This window comes from Oxyura jamaicensis, chromosome 1 (genome assembly GCF_011077185.1).
Source record: "Oxyura jamaicensis isolate SHBP4307 breed ruddy duck chromosome 1, BPBGC_Ojam_1.0, whole genome shotgun sequence".
Lineage (NCBI taxonomy): Eukaryota > Metazoa > Chordata > Aves > Anseriformes > Anatidae > Oxyura > Oxyura jamaicensis.
This window is the reverse complement of record NC_048893.1, coordinates 12,837,566-12,865,230: the sequence shown is the minus strand read 5'-3', so window position 1 is coordinate 12,865,230 and position 27,665 is coordinate 12,837,566. Positions and strand designations below refer to the sequence as shown.

The following is a 27,665-nucleotide window of genomic DNA, read 5'->3' as shown; positions in this document are numbered from 1 at the left end:
TTATTATTATTATTATTATTATTATTATTATTATTATTATTATTATTTTGGCAGCCTGATCTAAAAGCCGCATACTTGTATATGGTCTTTGGTATGAGTCCATTTAACTGTGATATTTTCTGTGGAATTTGAGCTTTACTTTGAAAAAAAAAATAGAATTTATAAATTTCTAAAAGTGGATTTTTAACATTAATAGAGACCCTGAAAACTATGCTGGCTTTAAGAAGATAACATTTTCTTTCTTGGAGAGGTGGTAAGTTGATAAGATACTAACTTCAGGGCTTGATCAAGATTTAAGTTTGATGCTTGTTTCAGCAGACCTTGCAGCTTGGGAGAGATTGTCCCTTTTTAATACAAGACCGACGTGGTGGGTATTTGGGGACAGAGAATTGTCCCCAAATGGGGACCTTGTGGTTTGGCTCTGGTCCCCTGGTGCCGCAAGAACCGTAACCATGCTGAAGCTTGAATGTCTGTGCATTTAAGCTCTGTCTTAAAGCTGGTTAGAGTCTTTTTATCTCCCAAATTCCTGTTGCAAAATTGTTTCAATGCTTCATTTGCCTAGTGATTAAGAAGGATCTAAATTACAGTAAATTTATTCAAGTCCAGTTTCTACCCTTTGTTCTTACACTATGATAGTCCTTTGGCTTAAACAGCTCCTTTACAACCCTGTTATATATAGCAATAGCAGTCATCCTCTCTCTAAACAAGCCAAGCTTTTTCTGTCTTCTTTTATATTTTACATTCTTCTCATCATGCTGGTAGTCCTTCTCTGCAGCTGCTTCAGCCTAAGTTAATCTTTTTTGAACACAAGCATTCATAATTACACACAATAATTGAAGTGATGTCTTAGCAATGTTTTACTAGCACCATACTAATACTCCCACCACCCCATACTAGAAATAATTGAGCAGATACATTTTAGGGCAGTGTTTCCCTTTTTTCACATCAGTACCACATCGAGACTGTGATTGATGAACAAGTATTGAGCTTTCATCCATTGTTTATTTCCACCTTAGAGCTGAACCTATTTTTGTCACTAAGGTGCATGATCTTACACTCTCTGCAAGATTTGCTTTTTTATATATATATACATATATATATATGTATATATAAGGTTTATTAGCTTCTCTCTGGATTGTAGCTTCCTTCTAAAAATCTGAACCTGAGCAACAACTATTCTTGTACCCCTCATTTCCTCAGTCCTACAGGTTTGTGTGCATTCTGTTTTGTTTTGCTTTCTTTTTAAAGTAGACTCACTTTACCAATGAGTCACACTTTGTTTACCATATTTCATCTGACTAACCTGACTGAGGGTTTGTTCCAATATTTGTATTATTCAGAAAATATTGCTGTTGGTGATTTCAGATCTGCTTCCAGATTTACCAATGAAAATGCTGACAAAACAACAATACTCATGAAAGTGCTATTGAATGGAGATTCAAAAGTGACAGCTGGTGCAAGTGATTCAAGTGCTTAATGCCATGAGTAAATATTTTGATATTATGTTGGACTATTTTTAAATAAAAGAATATTGTGTTTTTAAGTAAAGTACCTCATGTAAAGCTAGAAGTGATGTTTTGATAATAAGCAAATAGGAGTTGAGAGTTAAAATAAAAAGTTTCAGGATATTCTTGATGGAAAATATTAAAGAAGATTCTACCATTTTCATGCTCTGCTAATTAACAATGGGGAAGAGTATTTATTGTATGAATTTCAAGCAGTTCAATAAGAATTAGCTTGATTAATACATGCAGAAGAATGCCTCTGTTAGTCAAATACTGTTTTCCTCTGAGATCCCATTAAAAATTTGATCAAAGTTTAATTACAACATAGGCCAGTTGTGTTTAGATGACACTGAAAACATCAAGGTCCTTCAAATAATAGGTTTTTATGAAATAAAGAGAATTGGTAATTGTCATGAACCAAACTGAAAGTCTTCAGTTTTCATTTTCAGCCAAATGGCTGCACAATATAGAGAAGAATACTCATTTGTTGATGTCATATTGCACTGTAATTATTTTTCTCATTATTTGTGGGACATTTTGGTTCCAGAAGCCTCTTTAGTACTTGATAGGTATATGCAGGAGCTCTTAGATTTTGCGAACACATCTTTTTAAACAGATCAGTGACTGAGAGACGAATGTACACTGAATTTCATGAGCCCTGGTTTGCTATGGAATTAATTGATTAATTTGTTATTTTTTTTATTTTATTTACTTCTCAAGAAGGAAGGTGAAGATAGTTCTCCTCTGCAGTCCTCTAGTGAGGGTTGTAATTTGAGAGCTTCTTCAAGAAGTAGATTGAAGGGATAGGTTGTAGAGCAAATCCATTTGGGAATATTCCAAGTCTATGGAAAATGTGGAAGCAAGTAGAGTGAGAAGAAAGCTGGGTATTGGAGGTTTGCTGAAGCCAAGAGAAAAAGAGAGCAAAAGATATTAGAACAGGGGAAATAAGAGATGAGCGTGTACAAATAAAAGTGTATCTTCTTCTTTCTTGTGAAAAATTAATCCAGGAACTCAGATGTAGGTTTCTAGAGAGTTAGAACAAATAGCTTGTACTAAATGGAGGAAAGTTTGTAGGTCAGCCTTCAACTCATGGTCAATATGGGAATTCCAGGAATGTGCTGTAATATGTGGCAGAACTGAATTTTAAAATTTAATATAACACAATCTATTGGTGGACCTTCAGAATGGAGTGAAGATTGGGATATTCTTTCTTTGAGCAGTTATAGGGAAAAACCACATAACCACATCATAGCTTAGTAGAGTGTGTAGAAAACATAAGCAGGAGTTCTGCTATTCCTGGCTAGATCGTTGGAACAAATAAATGCATTCCTTTAGGAAATCTCAGCAGGACAGAAGACTTAAAAACTCCAATATAAGGTTCTCTATTATATGATTATTTTATTATTATATGATTTTAAGACATATTTTATGCATAGAAAATAAATTTAATGTTATAATGTTATGACAATAAAAGCTCTAGGAAGGAAGCTATGAATAAACTTATATATTCTAGTATTGAAATTCAAGTATATAAACTTGTATTTTGTATCTTTTCTATCTCGTTAGAGATAAAGATAAAATATGTTTTCCCAGCTTACTTTTTTTTCCTGCAAGAAGACCTACACTGATATGAACCACAACTATATATGCAACTATACTTGTAGAGGTGGAGTTCTTGTCCAGATGCTCTGAGACATTTCAGGCTCAACTTTGAGTAGAGTCAAGCTGTCTAGTGATCTCACACTTTTGATGAATAATGTATCATATTAAAATGATCCACTTCACCAAGAAAGATTTGTTCATTTCACATGGTATTTGTGGGGAATGTTGAAGGTAATCTTCAACTTTCATTTACTAATATATCATTTTTCTTAAAATGTTGGTGAAAAAATAAAAGTAGGAATGGTATGTTCATTTCATCTTTGGGACAAGAAACTTTGATACTTTTGAGTTTATGTACAGGCTTCACTGAATTGTTAGGTTCAATTTGATCCAGATTTCTAAGGAAAGTGCAGTGAGCTGTTTTTGTCTCTGCGGTTTCAGCCAATTTCATTCATACACTTGATCATGGTTCATTATAGTTTCCATCACCAGACACTGTGGAGTCACTACCTGGCAGTGGCAAACCATGACTTTGCTGATTTCAACAACTGTAGACCAGCCATTGTTACTTACCCTACAGTGTCTCACTCTGGGATGGTCCTGCAGCCATATGAAATTTATGTGTAAGAGAGCAGTCCTTCCTTGATACCAGTTACCTTCATGATTTCAAAGCACCTAGAAAGAACAAAATAAAAAATTGCCTTACCCACCACTGCTTCCCAGAGATTTATCATGACCTTTCTTCACTTCAGCTTTTATTTCCATTTTTTTTTTCTTTTTTTTTTTTTTTCTATCTCTAAACAGACTTTCAGTAACTCTTACTTCCTTATACTTCAAAAAGGAAATTGAATTTACCGAGGTAGCTATCTGTAATAGTATGATTGTCCTAAAACTGTCCACTCAAGTTACAAGTCTCTGAAAATTTCCACATACACATAGTGAGTAGAATTAATAAAAATAATAAATAAATAAATATCTGTATGGTACATCTGCAGTGAATATATGGAATGGGAATATGTTTTGGCTCATGAACTGTGTTCCCTTTCAATATTTTTTTTTTCTTTTTTGATAATGAGTCAAAAAAAAACAAAAAGTGCCTTCTAGCAAGAAAAATAATTCTTTCATTTTCTTGTTAATAATTGTACTGTATGACTAGCTAAGGGGAATCACAATCTCCTTTTGCTGAATATATTAATTTTATGTGTTCTATAATCCTTGTTATCAAGAAGTGCTTCAAATTCTTGTGCAACTGAATGGGACAGGACACAAGTTATAGACAGCCTTCTGTGGAGCCCATCACAGTCAGCTCTCAATGGTGTTTATAAAAGGAACATAATCATTTCTTGGGGAGGACTGGCTCATTAAGCATTTAAAGTTTTGGTCCAAGTGGTCTGGATCATACTGGTAGAAGTTATCAGGCGCTAACATCTCAAGTGTTTACTCAGCTTTTGTAAGAGTTTTGCAGCTTTATACATTCTTATCAGTAGCTGACCTAAGTAGGTGAAAGCTAATTTGAAGTTGTCTGTGTGAGCCTAATTATTCACAGGAGTGATTTCAGCATAGCCAGACATAAGACAGTAAGATAGCTAGTTCAAGTGGTAGAAGTTCCTGGAATGGATTTGACAGCTCTGGGCTTCACTCATATAGTATGCACTTGCATGTGATAAAGTGCTTTATTTCCTTTAATTTACTATTAAAAAAATATCTTTAAATGTATCATTTAAGAAGGAGCAAGGAAAATGCTAGAAGATATTATGTTTTCAATCCTTCCATTATTATTCTTACCCCATGACTACAAAAATACATTTGTGCTGTCTGGACTCTTTTCTATGCCGTAGAGTACCAGCAGCCTTTGAGCTTTTGATATGTTGCCAGTACAACCTGCAGCTCTAGTTGTGCACTGCTGGTAGTTCAAAATATTTGCAAGAAAGATAGTTGGAAAACTAATTCTGAAAATGATTTCAAAGTGAAATATGGCAATTCATTGAGATAAACTGCAAAATAAAGACTAGGCAGTGTTATAAGTATAGATTGTATCAAATTCATTACAGACCCAATTAGCAATCACAAATGTTCTGCCATGAAAATGTACAAAATTAAGTCATTGGGAGATATGAACAGCTGTACATTACATTTAAATTTGATATTTGGTGATCTCAAATGAAAGGATGAACAAGTAATTTGCTTTTCTGGCAGAGAAAATTCCTACTCTTGCAGAATATAGGGTATAAATTACAACATGCCAGTGGCACTGGACTTGCAAACATACATGATTAGTTTTCTAGGACCAGTGTATATTTACTTGCCAATACAACCATTGGTACTTTCCTACTTTTCTGAATTTTCTGAAATAGCTGATAGTAATTAGTAAGGATACCTGGAAAATGATTTATTTTCCAAGTTGCTTACCAAATTAAAAAATAGAAATAAAAATAAAAACAGTGCTTTGTACTGAGCTTGGATTTTATGGTGTTTTATTATTATTATTATTATTTTATTTTATTTTATTTTATTTTTGTTTGTTTGATTGTTTTTCCTTTCATTCAACCCCAAAATAAGAGTTACCTTTCTGCCAGTTGATGGAAAGGCATTTGCATCACTCTCTGAACTGACTGTCTGGGGGAATATCTCCTTTCTAAACAAAGTCACAGTGGCTAAAGTGGTCAACAAGGACGTGGGATATTAGGTCAATTTTTTCCTCTGTCTGAGGATATTCAAATTTACATATTCCACTGGTCTGAAAAGTATCCTAACCAAGGGGAAAAGGTACAGCATAATTGTAATTGTCAGAATTGCTCTACTTAAATTATCAATTAAAAAGTAGCCAGCAAGGGGAATGTCAAGTGCTATAAAGTGCCCCTCAAGATGTGTGCTTAGGCACTCATGGGAGAAGAGAGAGAGGCCAGGCCATGGGGCAGCCTGCACGAAGCTTGGAGGATCTCACTGGTGAATATCCCTGTTGGCCACCCCTAGGTACCCTGAGGTGGGTACCCAAACCTCTCCTCCTGGAAGGGCACCTCCTTGAGAAGTGGGACATGGGGGCATTCCTGTCTCCTACAAGTCGTTGCTCATCTGCAGACATCAAGCAGCTTCCTCAGGAGGCCACCACAGTGCTATCTACAGCTCACTCCAGAACAGCTCTCTCTATTTGCATTCACCCATGTGAAACTAGGTTTAAATTTTTCCAAGCAGCACAGCTTATTCAATATAGTGTTCTTGTACAGTGATGTCTTGGCCACTGCACTGAAGGAAAGATGAAATACGCTGTTTTAGGCTTTAGGCTCCCTCATTTCTCCAGACCAAATTATCTGTCATGTTTGGCCCAAGTTTTTTTGTACATCAGCTGGAAGCTCCATAATCGATTCAGCTTTGGCAAGCATATTATTTACCAAAAACATTTTCTTGGTTATATACTAGTTCCAGAAGTGCTAACTCTGTTCATAAATTCATAGGTGTTTTTCACCATCCCTGTGTGCCACACAAAAGTCTGTGTGTTAGAGCAGAGAACACGTGTGAAGAAGCGCTGATATTTGTGAAAACTGATGCTACAGTGTGAGACATTCAAAATATCTGGAAGTTCTAGCGAGAAAAAAAAAACTCAATTAGCATACACGGCAGGGCTGAAATTAATGGAAATTAGAAAACCTGCTCATTTGATGAAGCTTTAATCTGCCTTGAACGGGATAAAATATAGTTGAGACCTAGAGGTTGAGAGTTAATTTTCTCCCTTTGTACCCACACTTAGCTTTTGATTTTATTACTTGCAAAACAACAATAAAGAGGGCAACTTCAATGTAGGGCTGCAGCTCTTTGAGCTATTTTTCTAGCTAAGGGCACATTAGCAGGTCAAAGAGAAGGGCTTCATATTTTTAGCCTTCTCTTTATATGTTAATGGGACTGCTGCTCCCTAGTGTAGGTCTCCATTGTGTTACTTTGGCTTACTGTATTTTTTAAACCCTTCCTAAAACTGCAGTAAAATCTTGGAACATCTATCCCACTACAGTCCCGGGGGGGTTGTTTGCTCAAAGAGGCAGGTTTTCAGCTGAGCATTCATTCATAGAACTGAATCTGAACATCTGGTTTGCAGACCATGGCATCAGGAGCATTCTGAGTGCACCTCTCCCAATGACCCCTCCATGTCACAGTCCAAGTGTTTTTCCTAATTCTGTCCCAGATCTTGAAATGTAACCCAGATCTCTTAGAGGTGATCACTTGCTTGGCTTTGTTGTCATATTCCCATAGCACTGGCTGAAGCTTTCTTCTTGCCAGCAAAGCCGCAGAGTGATTTGGAGGATGTGTAGACACTGTTTCTATAGCACACTTAATTTTCACACACAGTGTGGTCTTAGCTGCTATCACGTGAACATTGACCAGTCTCCAGATGTGAATATAGTTCACTCGTTTCTAATTTATTTCCTTAATATCTCTTGTAATACATCTTGGTTTCCACAAAACATAGGCACAGATAATGGCTGTACCCATGAGCCTGCTGCCTGACCAGTACTGAGCTAACCCACATGTTCAGAGCGATCTTTGGAGGATGGAAAGGAAATCTGAGGCACAAAATAGTGAGGTCTGTGGATGGCTGCCAGCAGGACTGCCATCCCTCTCTGGCTGTGGGCTGTGGCTGGGAGGGGGCAACCTGAACAGCTCTGGGGACACCACTGACTCCTGCCACCACGCTCAGTCACCACACACCCTGCATAGTATTTTAAGATCCTAATTGAATGCAAAATGACTGCAAAATATTATCCTTTGAGATTTATTTATAAAGTGCTCTGTCGAGGACAAAGACTTCAAGAATATCAGTGTTTTCCCCCCAAAATTATTGTTTACATTGAGTGATAGCTTACAAGAGGCTTACTGTACTTGGTAGCCCTCTTTTATTTGCAATGGTCACATCTGATCTGGAAGAACACTTTCCTATTTGCAATTGACAGTATTTTGTCTAGAAGTAATTTCCAGGCAGAGGAATAAAATGCAGAATTATTTTATTTGCTTTCTTTCTACTCTTAAGCGACAGTGTGTGTTGTCAGATAGAAATAAAAGCACGACATTACAATTTTCTGTCTGTGGCATGTATGTCTTAATATATACCATATGGATGAGGGGCATTGCACCAGATTTGTTCTCACTAGTGATTTTTTTCTCACTAGAGTTAAAAGTAGTAACATGCAAATGAATGAGTAAAATAATGTGTTCTCCCTTTGGGCTTTCTGGCTGTGATTATTCTTGCTTGGTTTTCTGTGTAAAGTTTTGTATTTTTTTTTTTTTTCTCTTAAAATTCTGCTACTGTTCATGTTTATTAGCCTGTAGCACATATTCTGAGTAGTTTTCTTCCTAATGGGCACCGTTCTGCTGGTCCTGTGGACATTCAGGGTGCTGGGCATGCTGCTCTTTTTTTTCAGTGACTGCTCAGTCCAATACTCCCAACATTACAGTGTGGTGCTGGGTAGGTGGAGGGAGATACAGCATAAGGTGACAAAGAGTGGCGTCACGGCAGTTGTAAGACTGAACTGGAGGGAAGTAAACTATTGCCCATTTCACAAGGGAAAGGGAAACAATAGCCAGAGTTTGCAGTAATTCAGTTTCAGTTTTCTGTTTTGTCCTGTAATCATCAAAGAAGATGACATTAACAATGCATGAAACATTAAGACAACTATTTGGGTGTTCTTAGACGGGGATTTTTCCTTTATTTGTAAAAGTACCACAGGAATCTGCAAATCATAGCTGATATTTCTGGTATGAAAGAAAGTAGGAGAAGTATGTAACAGGAAAACACTTTCAAACTCCAGCCTTTCAGAGTAGCTGAGTATCAACACTCCTGCCCCTGTCAAAAGATGTTCTCCCCATGCACTGCCCTGGTGACAGTGAGGTGACATTGCACAGCCAGGAGGTGGGTTGCAAAATGCAGAAATTCATTTGATCTACCACACTCGGGTGTTTTGCACTTGCATTCCCAAGCATTTCCAGCTTGGAGGGGTCACACTAATTGCTGCTCTTAGCTGTGCAAGCTGCCGGGGTCTCCAGCAGTCCCCCTGCCCCAGAAAGCTTTGCTGTGTGACCCCACTGCCAATTGAGCCCTTCCCAGTGTCCTCAAAACTAAAACTTGGAGGAAGCTGCCTTGGTGCTGCACAATGTGGAGGGCAGAGCAAGACCTGCTCCTTTGTTACAATACTTAAACACTGGCTGTAGTAGGTTTGTTGTTATACAGAGGAGAACCCAGCAGTTTTTGGCTAAGATCAGGATGCTTATGGAACATACATTTGGTGTAGAGAACTGTACTCCCATCCACTGGTTGACATGGCCAGGGATACTGGTGGTTTTTAGCCAGCGGTGTTGAATCTCAGCAGAGTTTCAAAGAAGGAATCGGAGATTGTCAATTTTCATTGAAATTCCTCCCTTCAACCCACAAAACCATTTCCTCTGCCCCCCATACTTCTCCCTGACCTCTCCCCCACCTTATTTGGTGGTTTCTCACCTCCCCTTGCCTCTTCACAGAGTCTGGGAAAGACTGTGGTGCACCTTAAGCAGCTTTGTGTATGGTTTTAATTTTTACATTTATGAATCCTAAGGAATTTGCAACTCTTTCTGCACCTCTCAAAAAGGCAAAGCAGTGCTCCTGACTCATTGCTGAACTACTCAGTTAAATGCATTTGTCACCTCATCCTGCCCCATGCAAAATGTTTCACTTCACACAGTGCTGCAGACGCTGTGACTTGTATTTACAAATTGCGCGTGTTGTAGCAGCTGGTCATGTTTACATGGGGGAAGATAAAACCATATTCTGTCATTGCCATAGCCAGCTTTTCCCATGTGGATCCGTAGCTCCAAGCATGCAATCTTTGCCCAGCTGCAAGCCCAGCCTTCAGGAGGGAGGGGAAGGGAACCTGGAGCACCTCCAGGTCTGTGGCTCTGGGTGGAAACAGCGCCTTGTCAGCAAACAGCACTGCTGTAATTCAGTTTATCTGCTAGTCACAGCTCTGAGCTCTTTACAGTGTGTGCTCAGTCAGTAACACCTCAGAAAGGGTAATTTTAACCAGGAACAGCTAGCACTGATTTAAGTGAAAGAAGTGTATGCGAGGAGCTTTGCCCCATTCCTTGGAGATGCAGCAGGTGCCACTGGTGAGGGATACGCTGTGGTTCCTGGGCGCCATGCAAATTTACAGGCTGACTTTCAGCTATCTGCAATGAAGAATTGTGGAATAAGACAGAATAATTTGCATAATTGCATCACTCCAAAACAATAAGTGGTGTCTGTAAATGATAAATTCTCCATCTGGAGAAAGATTTCCATGAAGGTCCCTCTGGTTTCATTAAATACGTATCCTTATTGATTGGTTTGACTGAACAAATTTGCTTAGGTGGAAACTACCAATTTTAAAGCATCAGAGTTTGCCACTTATGTCAATAACAGAGATAGAAAATGTAATTGGGGACAGTGCAAGAGCAAAGAAGATACGGGCACTGAGTGCATCCTTCAGTGACCGAGACAGTGATGGTAATGTGGGCAAATGCAGATGATGGTTGTAGGCAATGGATCAAAAAGGAGGAAATGTGATACAATGCAAATGGCCTCCAGCAAATATTAAGTTCATTCAAAATAAATCTAAATGAAACTTAGGGTTTTGTAAGCAAAACCTTGAAGCCATTATCCCAATTAGTCACACTAGGCTATAGAAGAACAAACAGGATCCTGGGAGGTGTCACCAATGACAGCCTAACCAGAGAACGGGTGCTGTCCATGTGCAAGCCTCTTGGCCCAGCTAGAGTCTGGGGTGAAGCTTAACTAATATTTCTTTTCTGGAAACTGCTGCCTTGTAAAGGATGCATTATAGATCTAATCAGGATGCATGTGAGTGTCACAAATAGATTTTATACAACTTTGATTGAGCAGCAATTTAAGAATTATTAATATTTTATGGTAAATCTCAAAACTAGATTGTGTGATTTTAAACAACGCTTAATCATCAGCCAATTTAACATAATGATTCAGCAGAGGAATTTGCTACAATAGAAATAGCATATATAAAGGAGTGTTGGGCAGTTACATTGTCATTGAGAAGTGTAGTTGTTTTCTAGCTGTTGTACTTGTCTTGCTGGATGTCACTTCAGCTGGTGAGCAGCGAGGTTTGGTCAGTGCGTGGCTCTGCCTAAGTGAGAAGGTCGGTGGGGTTCCACCTGTTTCCAGTTTCACCTCTACCAAGGCAAATTCAGAGCACTTCAGAGGCTCCAATCCTGCCTTCATGAATTGTCACTGCTGTAAAGAAGGATGTGGCTACAGCTGACCCTCAGAACAAGTCTGATGGGAGCTAATGTCTGACACTATGGCACAGTGGTCCTTTGTCACACTGGTGGTCACTGATACAAAACTTATCAAGCATGTGTCTAATGCTTGACTCCTGGGACTCCTACCGAGTTTGGTGAAGTGGAAAGACTCACAATAATGCAATACTTTGGGGAAGTTGTACCAGAGTTGTTCATATGGATGAGACATTCACAAGCCAAATACAAAACCAATTAAAAAAAAAAAAAAAAAAAAAAAAAAAAAAAAAAAAGTTAATGCAAAGCAGGGACAGCTGCTTTTCTGCAAGAGGGTAAACTGTAATACATTGCTAAAATAGACCTATAAAAAGCTAGTACAGAATGAAGGTATCAGCCTAACAGGCTTCTATAAAGAAAAATACCAAAGTTACTATTATAAAACATGCTAGGGCTGTTAGCGAATATTTTAAATAGATTTGGGCTCAAGCCTTTGAAAAGAGTTTTTTCTTTTCCAATATTTCAGCAACACAGAAGCTTATTAGCATTTTCTATTTATATTACTGCTGGTCCATGTTTACTGTTACTAAATCTACTTGCCTTGGAGCACTTAGTGCTGTGTTGCTCTCTGTGGAGCACTTAGACTTCAGCTGTGAATTGTCTTCTCCTCCCTCCTGCCAACACCACCCCAAAGCCACCAAGAGGCTGCAGAGCAGGGTCTCACCACCCCCACCCCTCTGCCTCACACAGCCTATCGCACATTACACAAGGGGCTCATTCAGCGTCTTGGGGAATTATGCAAATGAAAGGGGATATTCTCCTCCCCACACACCAGAATTTCCATATGTGCAACTCCTGTTACATTTAATGAAATAGGCACTCATAAATCCCTGAGATGTATTATGCCTCTAAGCAGCTTCCAAGAAAAGGCTGCTCAAAAGTTTTAACAATCCCTTAAAAGTAGAATATTAAAAGAGAGATTAAATAAAAATTACCATATATTCTTAAAAATATAAGAATAAAAAATATTCTCTTTCAGAAAAAAAAAAAGATAGTAATTGTAGATCTGTACATTAGGGGTTCATTCTTGCAAACCTGTGCATCTAGTGAAGCGCTCACTTCAAGAAATATTCAAAAAATGTGAACATCTTGCTAGCACTCATATGGTTCTGACCTGGATCCCAGACTGTGGATGTAACTCAAATGCAAAGTTGCAGTAAAATGTTGTTTTCAGAACTATAAAGAAAACATATTCAAATTTTAAATGGGGAGCAAAATGTTATAAAATAAATACTTCCATCCCTAGCCACTTAAGCACAGCAGCACCCCACAGGAGTCAGATTGCTGCATTCAGTATCCACTTGATTCCTGACCACAAAAGGAGTTAAGGATTTTACTGACAAATTTTATTGAGTTGCTATTTGGTTATTCATTCTTTTTCTACTCTTCTTCCTAGCTTGTGGATGGTATTTTCCCCAACATGGCATAAGCTGAAAAAATCTATTATTTACTAATGAAGCAGTAGTGAAACAATAGTGAAACAAATTCATGACTTCAAGAAAGATGAAGGTGGAAGCCTATACCTCACGGTTGCTGGTCTTTTCTTTCTTTGTACTACTTAATAATTTATCAGATCATCCTGACCCTTAATTGATCACAAACGCCACCAAGTGCTTTAGCAGCCTGTTACTTTCTATCAAACGAGATGTGTTTTTCCTGTGAAGCAGAAGGAAATCATTCTGAAAAAATCAATCAGCAGCTTCATATTTTAGCTAGGTGAATTCACATAGGGCCAGATTCTGCATCTTTACTCACTTTGAAGGAACTTATATGGGTAATTCAGCTGCCTACAACTGGCTATCTGAGTACAGATCACAAAATAAACTAATAATTGTACATTTGTATTCATGTTTTAGAAACAACAGGATAGTTGCTAACTCCAGATATTTCTTTACTCTCAATAGGCCTTCTTAATGTAGAATGTTGAGCTTGCTATAGCACTCAGGGAAAAAAACACATATTATATTTTTACCCATTATTTGTGAATAAGGATCAGAAAGGTCCTTTAAATATCCAAACAGTCCTAGAAGAAAGGGAGGTGCCTCACTCTGGAAATGTAGTCTGAAAGCAGCAGCTCCAGCAGCTGTAAAATGCACTTGGTGCCTATTCAGGGCACAGATTTTAGCCTAAAAATTTCCTTGGAGCCTGCACATGGATTTCTGTAAATTCAGGTCTTGACAGCTCTCTGCCCAACTGCAACACAGAATTCTTTTGCTCGCCAGATTATGTGGAGAGACACATAATGTAGTCATGAATGACTACACATGTAGTCATGAATGACTACACATGTAGTCATTCATCTTACACCTGTATTTAACATTAACTGTCTTTGTTACTCTCAACTGTAATTAATATAATAAATAAGAAGTGGTAGGCTACCTACCATCCGGTTCAGTGCTGGAAAGTCCATTGAGACAGCATGGATGCAAGATCTGCCAAGGACTTTGACATGCAGATGAGCTACTTGTATAAAGTTCAGGTTTAGAAAACTGTTTTCTAAATAAATATTATGTAGTTACCACATGTGAGTAAGGACTATTACCGAGTAATATTTCTCAGACTTAGAAAGCAAAAAAGGATGTGAGATTTACTGTATTTGTCTGCACCACTGGATGCTTCCTAAGCTTTGCCAGGAGAAAAAGTTATCTTTTGGCATCCAGTGGTCCAGCTGAGAGAACAGTTCCTATCTTCTTTTCCTCCCATTTTGGGGAAGATACTCACTAAAGTTAAAAAAGTAAAGAGCTGAGGAATTGCCCTTGTTCTCAGACATTTATTGACCACAGTATCTTCATATCTTGTTCATCTTCCTGTATGCTGACTTATGAAAGAGGCAAAATAGTTCCCTGAATTAGCACCGACACCCATACAAATGACTCTGATTAGCAATATAATAATTTTTCACAGACAAACATTGAGGCGATGTATTTGTCATCTTACTTTACATAAGATTTTCCATTCAAAATGTTTTGTCCATCTCTAGATTTCTTGCATTTAATCTACCTCTTGAAATCTACCTCTCCATGTAGAAGCCTTTTCATTCAGTGACTACAAATAATGGATTGAATAGGGCTGAGTACATTTTTAAAAGTTTATGCAATAAAAAACAGCTGCTGAGTTAAATCTTGAGAGGGCCTGAGCATGTCTAGTTCCTCTCCCAGCAGTGTTTGCAGGTACAAAGCATGTCTGGGGTTTGAATGATTTTATTGGGATTCCTAAAGGCTCTGAAAAGGAGATGGAGAGTCTGGAGAGTGCAAATGTCTGGGACACCTCAGTATGATGAGTGTACATTGTATAAAACAAGGGCAAAGGCATTCAGAGAGATGCTAATGGTGTCTTTGCATGCAGTATGTTTTAGATCTGTGGATGTGTAACTGTCACAAGTCTTTGAATATTCCTGTACTGAGTGACATGGCAACACCTGATTATTTCCACGAGTATTTATTAAGTTTTATAAAGACAGATCTTAAAATGTTACCTTAAGACTATTACTTGTTATTTTTATTTTACTGTTTTTATTTTTTTGTAACACTAGACTTGAATGGGTATAGTTGCATTGGTCAACAAAACATGCCAGGAGCTGCCCGTAGGACAATGTGAACCTGAGCCAATTACCTTAAAATAAGGTATGCTCTGTTTTGAAGCTGTCTGAGGTACATACAAGACATTGTTATGAGAGCTGCTATATAATCAGGGTTGTCTTGTACTCACTTTATTTTTTATAGCAGAACCTTGTTTGACATTTGTCCTTAGATTTTGGAACAAGCACTCAGTCTGGGAAGCAGCCTGCCTGTTTGGAGAAGTGTTGCTTTCCATAGTAGAGCACTGAAAGAAGGCTGGTAGCAAGAGGCGGGAATAATCTATTTTTTTCTTTTTTATTTTCATGAGTTCTTAGTATCAATTACATAGCTCTATATTTGACATTTTAATGATTTTTATGTTCACCTTTTCAGCATGAATCCTTTAGCTTTAAGCCTCAGAAACTTATACTAAGGTTTTTTTAAACATCCCTGTGTCATTCAGTGAAGTGTTAGTGTTTCAGTTTTGTGAAATGTTCTGAAGATATTGAACTCCAAAATGGATTGACATACCCTGTAAAGGTCCAACAGATGTGGAGTGGTTGTTTTTATTGTAAAAATGATATAATGATAAATTATTAATAAAATATTATTATAAAAAGGTGATAAAGTGATAAATCTGGAGTTTTGATTATTCTTTCTGCAATTCATTTTTTTCTTTAAAAAATTGAATGAGTTTTTTTTGTTGTTGTTGTTTAGTATTTATTCTAATCACTGCAAACTTCTTTTTATAAACTGTAAATCAAAGGGAAAAGAAATTCTCCACAGATGTTGCATGTGTTTGATGTATTAGACACATTTTTGCAGCCTACTGCCTTGAAACCTAGGGAATTCATTAACTCACAAGTTGCTGCCAAGGAGAGAAGTGGTCACATTTCCCAAGCTGCTGTGTCTGTCCCCCGGCTGCGGGATGTGGGTAGGGCAGTCTTTGTCCTGCCTCATAATGTCTGGCTCTGGAGTAAGGGGGATTTCTTCAAACTGAAGAGGCAGATCCTGTTTCTCCACTGACAGCCTGTTATTTAATTAACGTGCTAGAGCCTGTAGCTGGCTCTGTTTCCTGTTATGTGTCCATGATGCTGATACATGTGAGCTGGTACCCCACATCATAGTCCTGGAGAGACAGACCCATGTCACTGAAGTCACTCGTTTTAGCCCAAACTTCAAAGAGAGAGGAATGAGACCCACAGCTTTGCAAAAGAAGCAGAGATTCACCCTCGCACACTCAGCAAATCAAAGCAGTTCCCTAAATAACACTCACCCTGCAAGGGAGTTCTCTGGGCATATTTTTGGACGTATCTGTCCCGTCATGCAGCTGCTGGATAGACTCCAGGGCACCGGTCAAACAGATTTCTTTGAGGATGTTAATGCCCCCCCTGACCCCCCCTCCCGCCGCCCGAACCCCAGGCCAGTCAAAGAAAGCAAATGAAAACTTAAATATCAGTCCAGGGTAACAAGAAATGGCCATGACTGCTTATGGTCCCTTCCAACACAAGCCATTCTATGATTTTGTGATTCCACTGCCTGGGAATTTGAGCTGAGCAGTGTAACCACCTGAGTGATGGAAGACTTCATGTGTATGCTTCAGAGGGGAACTAATCGAAAAACTGTGAATGAGAGTGTTGTGGTCATTTGTAAAAGATACAAGCATCACTGCCATCACCCACGCCTCCTGTCGTTCCAGGGACAGATTACTTAAACTCACTGTGCCTTCATTTCTCCACCATAATTGAAACCAGTTTAGAATTTAATACAGTTTGGTCCTCACTAGTCCCTGAGAGGGATTTCAGATGTTGCTTTTGATCTGTAAAATGCTCCATGATTTCCTTCTGAGGCAGCCCCCTCTCTGCTGGCTTGGCAGTCCCTGGGGAGGAACAGGAGGAGCAGTGTGTTTGCAGCTGAAAGGAGCCATCCGTCTCCGCGGTGAAAATCTCTTACTTGCAAACTCCTTCAGCCTTTGGGTCAGTGAGGGTTTAAGAGAAACTGTTAGGTTCACATTTCAGAAGAACTTCTGTCAAAAACAATTGCTGAGGATTCTGAGAGGCAGAGATAAGGTTTATTTATCTGTTGTTGTTTGAATTGCAGCGGGGAACTGTAAGAAATACCAACCAGCATAAACTTTCTGAGATACAGCCACATAACAGCTAACAGTGACCTTTTTGACCATGGAGGTACCAGCACCATTTGCTTTCCCTCTGATCCTAGTAGCAATGTTTTAGCCCTTGTAGCTATTCTCTGAACTGAATATTTAGTATTTGAAGTAACTGGGAACAAGGCATTTCCTATTGTTAAGTGTCTTCTAAAGAATAGTTTCAACAGTTATTTTTTAATGTGCTAGGATTAAAGGTGTAGTAATCCACTCAAAGTAGGATTGCCTTACTTTAAGCCTGGAGGTGTTAAACAAAGAACCAAGTTTGCACTGATTTGGAGGAAACTACAGAAGGGCTCCAAGTGGGGACAAGAATGATGTCAGATATAGTGTGAGTGTGTGTGTATTCATTTTATTTTCCTTGTTTCTTTTCTTTTCTTTTGGTGTGTGTGTGTGTGTGTGAAAATACAGTTCTTTTATCTACTGATGAACTGGAGTGAATTCCAGAGAGGGTGATTAATAGAAGACATTTACATTCATCCAAAAAATTCAAAGGAATATATACTGGTAAAGCTGTTGAAGGTTGCTGCTTTTATTCCAGATCAGAAGAGTTCATGAAACAAATGAAACAAAAGCTTTTTTTTTTTTTTTTTTTTTTTTTCCAAGTAGATGTGCCTATCTACCAAAAGTTAACACCTTTCTCTATTAGCTTCATTTTTCTTCTTAAAATATAAGATTTTTCCTTCAGATTTAATTTCCTTTTAGATGTGTAATGTGTGTAAATGATTTAGGGGAGTAACATTGATTTACAGCTGCTGTGATCTAGCTCCCTCCCTTAAAAATGTAAATAATTCCTCTGGTATTGGTCTCATGAGGAATAATGATAGTAAATACATGGAGCCAAAGTCAGCCTTGGCTTCAGCAAAGGCCAGCTCTGATGTTTTCATTGGTATTGATTCTAATTACTTCAAGGCATACCCTTGGCTTTTCTCCTTGTATATTGCCATGATGAAACACATGGTAGATGTACTACTCTGTCTGTTAACACCTTGCAATGAGCTATTAACACATGTTACTTTTTATCTCCCCTGTGCCTTTCTTGTAGGAATTATGTCTGACCACCAGTTTGGAAATCAGTTCATGTGCAGTGTGGTTGCGTCACATGTGAGCCATCTCCCAACCACCAACCTCAGTTTTGTTTGGATTGCTCCACCTGCGGGGACGGGCTGCGTGAACTTCATGTACGTATCCTGATTTTTTGGCAATTCATTTTAAAGACCTAAGTTATCATATGATGATTTAGTGCCTTATTAAGTGCCAAAAAAGCACAACTTATTATGAATCATTAAAACACCTATTTTTGTGTAAAATTATATTTTACATACTTTCTACTTATTTCTCCCCAAATTTTTGGTGGATCAGATCTAAGAGGAAAAAAATATACCTAAAGTAGAGTTTAAAGTAGGAAACATTTCAAGTTTGACCCATTCACAGACAAAAAAACAGAGTGCTCCCTAGTTAGAGAAGTGAACAGTTGCAAAATTTCAGTGTGTGAGACCTTCTGTGTGTTTTCGAGTCTGCCATGTGTTTCCCAACAAATCTTTCTCTGAATCAGTATTCCTTCCTTTCTATCTGTACTGGGAAGTGTCCCACTGCATATAAGTGTCCCACATAGGCAAGTTGTTTTATTGTTTAGCATGCTGTAAAAAGTAAGAAGTGAGAGACTTAATGCTCTGAGGATATATGTTGCTGATAGTGAATACAATACCTGGTGATCAGCTGATCCATTTCCTTGATATTCCCCTTTCCTACATATTGCATGGTTTTGCCTATTCTGTAACAGTGTATTAGCTGCAATGAGAGTGCCAAGATTTTTTTTTTTTTCCTTGTTCTTTTCTAGCTCTTTTTCTTCTAAATGTCTAATGATAAATGGGGGAAAAATAGTTTTGATGAGTGGTAACAGGCTTTTGAAAATGTGTTTGTTTATCATTAACTTCTACAATGTACTAGTGAAGCTGTTTATGGTATTTAAGATTCCCATTCACTATTTGACACAAGTCAAATTTGAAGAAAATATGAGGAAATACTGTCACTGGTTTGCAAAAATTCTCAAAAATGTTACTCTCACAAAATAGTTGTACATAACTTCAAGAAATCCATGAGATATATATATTTTTTTTCCTTTCCTGTGAAAATTCTGTAAATTTTATGCTTCCTTTAATTTTTCTCCAAATATATAATTTCTTTTGCTGAGCACAGAGTAGCAGCTAAATTTTGTTCTTTGAGGTGCCTGAGGAAAATGAGATGAGCTGTACATTTTTTCTGCATACTCTTGCTTACTCCTTTTCATTCACATTTTTTTGGTTTTCCTGCATATTCAAGAAATAATTGTTAGTCCTATCTTGCACAGTGACTGTGAATTTATTTATTTATGAGATGTGACACTCCATTGCAAGTTTTGAGGTCAGTTTGTAAACAGCCATTCATTTTCCTGTGACTGATGTTTTTGTCCATGTTCTGTTTGTCGTTGCTGAAGAAGAGCTGATGGATAGCTCTGTAAAAGTACAAATAGTGTTGTGACTGATGATTCACATTTAAATGAAATTAATGGGACATCTTCTGAGGGAGTAATTTCTTACCTATCTTGAAATCAGTGGAAGGTTCATCACTGGCCTCAGTGGAAACAGAGTTAGGTCAGCACTGAACCGTTTTGGAAATCCAACTGCTTGTTTAATCCATGATGTGCATTAGCACCTTATTAGTGGTCGGTTTTGTACCATGTTGGTCATGCTGTGGTGTATAGAACACACACAGAAGAAATCTGAATTAATCCCTGACTCTGCAGCATGGATGTAAGCGTGTGTTAGCAGTCCAGGTGCCTCAGAGACATCAAATCTGCCTGTCCTTGCCCTGGCAGGGCTGAGCAGCCTGCCCCTGCGCCGACTGGCCTGGCACAAGGCTGCTGCCAGGGCCCCTGGCCTGGGGGTCCATTGGTCTCAGAGGCACCACAGGGATGCTCCGTGATCCTTTAGTGTTAGCAAAGCAATGCAGTTTATATCAGCATGGTGTCCTACAGGAAGAATTCAGACAAGAGAGGAAAGGCTTAGCCTCCCTGATGGTGGTGTTTCCTCCACCTGGCTGCAGGACTTGGCTGCAGGTGCCTTACACAATTCTCTGACTTTGTGACTTTAGAGTTGTCCCTGCCTTGTTCACTGCCACTTGCCTCTTTGCAGAAAATTAATTTAAAAAGACTTCTTAACACTTGGCACTAACTAAATGTTTTGTTTAAATTTAATATAAATAATAGTATTCACAGAGGTACCTGGATGATAATTTATGGACTCTGTAAACAGAGCAAAGGGGTAAGAGCTTCCTATGCTGCTGCCAATGCGTCAGTGATTCAGATCAGCTGATTAGTCTTTGACCTCTCTTGGGATGGATAATAAGGCTATTAATTAGTGCCAGCACTGATGGTGCAAGTTTTGCCACGTTGACACTTATCCCTGGACACTTCTCAGGAGGAAATGGACAAAGGTCACCACGCGAATCTCCCCAGGCCACTGCATGTCCAGCTTTTATTAAGTGCACTTGCTATTGACCTGCTCTGGCATCCTCTGGGGGTATGGGCATGCAGGCAGAAAAGCTGAAATGCTCAGGGCTCAAGTTAGGGTCATTCATGCATAATCTAATGTCAGTGAAATCATTCTTGCCTATCACTTCCAATGCAGATGGGTATTCTACACCTCAGGACTGAGTTTCAGGTGAGGAAAGGGTAGAGATGGATTTTTTTGCTATCTTCTTTTTTCTGAATAACGTACTGAAGTGCAATTTCTCATTTATATTATTCAGCCTTGTCTATTATTTCTATCTTATTTCTCCTTTTCTTTTTACAACAGTCTGTTGGGAGCATATTTATTGCTAACATGCCTAAATGAAAAGGCCTGGGAATAGGAATAACAAGGCCACATTTAGTTGTTAAAACAGATATAACAGATTTCTATTGCTTCAGTCTGTGATAACCTCAAGTAACTTGATAGAAACTGAAGGTTACACTTTGTCATATCAGTATGAAAGAAAAACTTAATCCCTACAGGGCAGTCATAACCCTGTAGATGTCATGGGGAAAAATCCTGTTTGCTTCATCTATTCTTTTTGGTGCTACTAGAGCTCAGTCCCGAAATAGAATGACCTCTAAGAAATATCTCTGTGGTCATGCTGCCAGCCAGCCCCCTCCATAGTTCTTATATCCATTGGTAACCAAACAAAGATGACAAAATGGTTGGAATATTAATATACTTTGTTCCCTGATAACAGTAAATGGATAGAGAATTTTTACCAGCAAATTTGGGCATTCTCAGCAGCAGTCCTGCCTGCTGCAGCATGATTGTCTATAAAATACCAGAAATTTTCCTGGCCTAAATTTGGCAGTTTCCAGCTACCAACCCACCACACATTCCCAACGCATGGCTGAGGAGGGTGGCTCCTGGCCAGATGTTGTTTACTAACACAGGTGGTCTTGGACACCTGAGGTGTTGCTGCTGCTGGCGGGAAGGAGGGCTGGTGAAGCTGTCATCCTCTGGGATGGTGGGAACTGGGAATGCACTTGGGGCTCCTGCATGGGAGAAGATGGCCTTATTTGTGGAGATGGGAGATGCAAGGTTGCAGGAAACTGGGATTCATTCCTCATACAGCAGCTTGCAGCAAAGCACTTGGTTTCTTTCCTCCCCCTGGAAGAGTCCTCATCTGTGCAGTGTGATGTGGTCCAGTTACTTCTGTGCTACTGCCAGGTCTGATGGTAACGGTGCCTGACAGAGTCCTGCATTTATCTTTGGCACAATGTGTCCCTCAGCAAGTCCTCTCCCTGATGTCACCAGGGTAAGGGATGGTGCAGAGCCCTGTGCTCCATGGGGGAAGGCTGCTGGAACCAACGTTCTTCTGTGCAAAATCAGGCAATGGGTATTGTTTTTACCTTGATGTCCTGGTTTCAGTTAGGACAGTTATTTTTCCTCCTAGTAGCTGGTAGGGTGCTATGTTTTGGATTAGGATGAGAAGAGTGCTGATAACATGCTGATGTTTTAATTGCTGCAGAGCACTGCTTACACTAAGCCAAGGACTTTTCAGCTCCTTGCTCTGTCCTGCCAGCGGGCAGGCTGGGGGTGCAGCAAGAGCTGGAGAGGGACAGACCCAGGACAGCTGACCCAGACTGGCAAAAGGGGTATTCCATACCATCTGACGTCATGCTAAATAATATATAGGGGTGGCTAGCCGGGGTGGGGGGCTGGCTGCTTGGGGTTGGGCTGGGCATTGGTCAGCAGGTGGTGAGCAATTGCATTGTGCATCACTTATTTTGTATACAATATTATTATTATTATTTCCTATCTTAATAAACTGTCTTTATCTCAACCCACAGGCTTCACTTTCCCGTTTCTCTCCCCCATCCCAGAGAGGGAGGGGGGAGGGTGACTGAACGGCTGTGTGGTGTTTAGCTGCCGGCCAGGTTAAACCACGACACTTGATCACATGCAAATTGCTTCTTAGTCTCACTCACTTTTTTATTGTTTTTTTTTGGTCCAAATACCTTCTTATGACTAACATATAAATACTTGGAAGCATTCTTCTGTAAAATACCCTTCTAAAAGAAAAATAGAAAGCTGCTGCTGCCCCTGTAGGATGTCCGAGTGCAATTCTTTAGTATTTTTTTCACCACTGATACTTCAAGAAGAACTGAGGAAATGAAAGCTAAAATGTATCTTCTGTCGCAGAGCAATTTTCCTAGCAGTAATTTAGGACTCCTTTAAACAGGTCCAAGGAGACCTTGAACACCAAGACCTCTTAAATAAATTGCCAGGATCTGTAATCACTGCTTACCACCAAAAAATAAATAAAAAATAAAAGCAGGACCTCCTTCATGCTAATAAATTATTTTTCTGATTGCATGGAAATTTGTAAAACATAATCTTCACAGTCCTTCAGCTAGGTTTCACTGTTTGTAATTTCTGCTCTAAGCTCACACTAATCTAGTTAAACTTCAGCGTGCCATGGGAACGATAATGGCTGCTAAACAGGGTGATACTTAGCATTACATCTTAGATTGTTAAACCCATACTTTTGTAGATGGCTTTTACAAACTTTCTAGTTTTTAAAAGTGATAAAGCTGACCTAAATTTCAAAAACATACTATGTTTTGAGCATCAGCAGGGTTTATTACAGAAGTTCCAACTACTATATTAAATAGAATAGGTCACTATAGAAATTACTTTGGAAAATAAGTATTTTTTTTTACATCAGTTTGCAGATGAGGGTAAGAGAGAGATGGTTGCTGAGGCAGGACACTGGCACATCACTTCTAAAGCAGGAGCAATTGGTTCCCTGCACAGCTCCTGGACAAAGTTTGGAAGTCAGTGCTGAGCCAGGCAGTTGAGCTATTAAAAGAAACTTGGAAGAAACTTGCAAGAAAGGGGATGTGTTTTTCAGTGTGAGTATGCCTTTTCCCACAGTCACCTAATGATACAACTCCTTTCTGGGAAATTTTAAGAGCTCTGCTCCCAAACTGGTCTTTTCATGTCCATGTGTTTAAGCCTGTTTCTAGGAGCTGGCAACTGTGTCAACATATGAACTTGAAATATCATGCAGAACATAAAGACTGTGATTGAGAGTCTTGGTTACCTATTTAAAATATTTATAGAAAAGCCATGATAAGAATTATGGAAATATTGTATAAACAACCAAGAAGATTACATGGTCTGCTATAGTAGTCCTCTAACCAGGGTGGTAAAAGGATATATTGTTTGAAGGAACCACATTCTCCTGGTAAACCACTTTGCTAAACTGTTATTTAAGACAGCATTTACTATTTCTTTTCACAAAACAAACAAACAAACAAACAAAAAAAGAAAACACAAAAACAAACAAACAAAAAAACAACAACCTCAAATTAAGGAAATGTAGAAGGGTAACTTCAAGATTAAGTAGATGGTTATGTTTGCTCTACATCCAAAGATAATACACACAAGTGTCAAAAATGCTAAGTAAAGAGAAGATAGCAAATATCAGAACTATCCTGTATTTATATGTAGTTACTCAATGCTCAATTATATGTAGTTACTCAATGCTCAACCAATAACATAGGTTTTTATTCCTCAAATTCTGAACCAGAATAGTACAAAGAAATAAATTTTTCATTGCATCCTGCTTGTCACTATGATTTGTTATCTTTGCAATCAGTTAAAGAGTGTGCTGTAAAGCACATGGACACCATAATATATAGACAGCCTTGGCTCTGGCATTCTGTGAAGTACCAGCTCCCTGCTTCAGTCATGTGCTACCTTTCTCTTCCTACTGTTTATTGCAAGGTAAGAGTGAAGTAGGATATTTATTACCAATCTTTTTGCTATTGGTGTGAACTCTGCTTAAGACAAGGGTTGCACATACATCAGGTAACAGACAGTCCTTTTTTTGCAGTCAGTGTTGCAGCCATTTTATTTTTCCATATTGTTTATAACTTGTCTTGTGAAAAAAAAAAAAAAAAAAAAAAAAAAAACAGTAATTGTTCCTTCTGATGTGCCAGTTTAGTGAAACTATGAAGAAAAATTACTCCTTCTCTAGGTTTTCCACTTCCCTGGGAAGAGGCATTGTTGTACTGTCAATCAGCATTATGTGTAACATTTTGAAAATCACAAGCCAATGTTTGGTTCAGATCTTGGCTCTGCTCATGCCCCATTTTGATGTGGTGCCCAGATTACCTCCTTCATCTTCTGTTTGTTAATTTTCCAGTGAAATCAAACACTGTGCATGGAATTGCTATGGCTCTTCTGAGTATGACCACAAGCAACGTAGACTCAACCGGTTGTGCAGAATTAAATGTAGCTTGTCTATTAGTTGTGTCTCACTTTTGCCTATTTTATGTGGTGATAAAGCAAACAGAGAGGGCCAGGGAGGAATATGTATTTTCAGAAACGTTGTTATGCTCTAGCACTAGAGTACTGTGATGAGGGAATATTCAAAAGTGTTCAAAGCAAAGGGAGAACACCATGAGGGACAATGGAACTGATTGCGCATGATTTTCAATTCTTCAAAGGGATTTTCAGGTAGTTTCAACTTTAGATAGCATACACAGATACCTCTGGGTAGTGAATTATGTATCTGCAATTCTCTTCATAGCTAATTGGGCCAGTTACAAAACCACACACATGTACACTCTGACATCTAATTTTACATTTACAGGGAGGTACCTACAGGTCTAGAAGGTCTCTCTAGCTCTAATGTTCTTTAGGACATCTCAAATTATTTCAGACATATTTAAGTGGCTGAATCAAGTCCTAGGTCTCCAGTAACTCTAATGGATCACTAGCTACCTAATTCTCATGTTTACCTTTCTGCAAGGACCTAAGTTTTTCAGTCTGGATCTGTATCCCACCAACACAGACTCATCTGCCTAAGCATAAGCACCCCTTGCCATATCAAGAAAAATGAATTCTTTATCTCCATCATCCTCAACATGTCAAGATATCTCTAACAAGTTGGTTGCTCAACAGTTGAAAACTGCTGAGGAGTATGAATAAAAAAAAGTCAACCTTGTAAAGTTCATAAAATCTGGCAATTTTTTCCTTTTCCCTTGGAAGTAAATTTTATTGTCTAATGTCCCCTCAGGTAGCTGGTAATACTTCTAAAAGCCCATGAAAATGAGAGAGATGTTCAATGCTTAACATTTTTTCCAAGCTTGCAGATAAATGACCATTTGCTATTTTAGGTTCCTCATGCTGTGTAGGTGCAAAAGAAACAGAACCAAAAAAGACAGGAAGAATGGATACATGAACATGTATTAAAAAAGAAAAGCACATGAAAATTCTATTGATAAGTTAGTTGCACTCAATTCAAAAGATGAGCAAAAAGCATAAAATACTACTTTCATCGATATTGTGTAGTGCCAGAATAGAAACTGCAAAATGATACAATATTAGGATGGTTTCTTTTATTTGTGTGATACAAATTTAATATATCATGTACTTGTAATGTATGATAGCAGAAGGCAGTTCAATATAGCCTTTGGCTACTCTGTTAAGATTTTGGCATGGTTCCATATAGGACTCTGGCACCTCCTGCATGAAAGAAAATGAAATTCATTTTCTACCAGTATTATCTAAATAATAAAACAATCACTATGAGAATTGCTTCCCTTCTTACAAATATTCATTTGGCAATTCTAGAAGCAGAGATTAGATTTTACTTTTTTCCTTTTCTGTGCAATGTACCCATTATTTTTGTGCATGAGACCATCAATTCACAATCCACAGTACAGTTATCAGTAATTGTGTTTAGAACTCTCTTGAACTTTGTTTTGCTCTCTCTGAAATTTAACCTCAGGGTTATTTTTCAGAGCATATTTTATCAAATATGCATGTTCATCAAGAACATAAATCTTTGTTTCATTCAAAGAGATGCTTTGTCTTCCCTTTTTCCCAAGATGCTTTAATTTTGAAAACATGACTGGAATATAAAATTTATTACACACACTCCAACAGTTTGCCTGTACTGTAACAGATGAATTGAGTGAAATATCTTTTGACTGCTAATAATTGTTTGATAACAAACTTTCTAAAATGAGATTACAGAAGGAATATGTTTAATGAAATCAGCATGATTTTTTTTTTTTTTTTTTGTGAATTCTTCTGGAAATTTTGGCTATGTGAAGAATGAGCTGTTAACACACATAGAACCATTCTTTCACTGTAAACATATAGTATATAAAATCCCTACTACAGCCAAGGGGAGAGAACATTTGTATTGTTTTATTTTATTTTATTTTGAAAGCTAAATTTCAGTACTGCCGACAAGCCTGTACAACCAGACACTGTGTCCATGTGGAAGACCTTTGTAGCTCTGGAATGTCCCCCTGGCTGATTAAGAGAGTCTGATAATTTCAATGCTGTCTCTTGAGTGGATAATTCAAGAAGTGTCCAGTGCATAAATGAGTTTGAGATAAGGGCATTGTCTTTATAATTCTTTGGGAAGCACTTTTTGCAAGGGACTATTACTAAATAATTTTGTGAAGAACTCAGTACCGCAGGATGCTGAGCACTGGCTTTGATCCAGCAGAGCAATCGTGCGTGTACAGGCTGTCAGCAAAACCACAGACAATGTTTTTTGTATTTTTTTTTATTATTTCATGTCTTCACTCATGACAAGAAAAAAAATGTTCTTTCTGCCTTTTTCTGTAGTAAGACATTCTCCTCACATCTAAATGTAGCAAAAGTTTAAAAACAAAAAAAAAGAAATAAACCTTATACTTGAAAATATCAAATATATTGTATCAAATTCTGTTGCTCATATGCTGGGAAAATTTGGGTTTGAGTATTTAAAATGACCATGACCTCAAACTACCTGACAGAGTGCACTCTGTCATATTTATTTTGACAATCCTTCATAATAAGTTTTTAACCTGTACTTAACAATAGGTTGTGTCCGTCTCATCTCAGTTTGAGAAACTCAGATCTGTTATTAATAATTAGATAATACTTATCTGAGGTAGAATGAAATATAATTCATTGTTTATAATTATAAATTATAAAATACTAA

At 38.2% G+C, this 27,665-nt stretch overlaps 1 protein-coding gene across 3 annotated transcripts in view; it reads left to right on the top strand.

Moving 5' to 3' along the window:
- The window catches only part of RELN (reelin), a 285,330-nt gene that overhangs the window by 57,134 nt on the left and 200,531 nt on the right, over window positions 1-27,665 (top strand). For all 3 annotated transcript variants that reach the window (XM_035347207.1, XM_035347218.1, XM_035347199.1), the window contains exon 3: window positions 18,196-18,331. In XM_035347207.1, coding sequence (XP_035203098.1) covers window positions 18,196-18,331 — 136 coding nt within the window. The remainder of the gene's footprint in view (window positions 1-18,195; window positions 18,332-27,665) is intronic.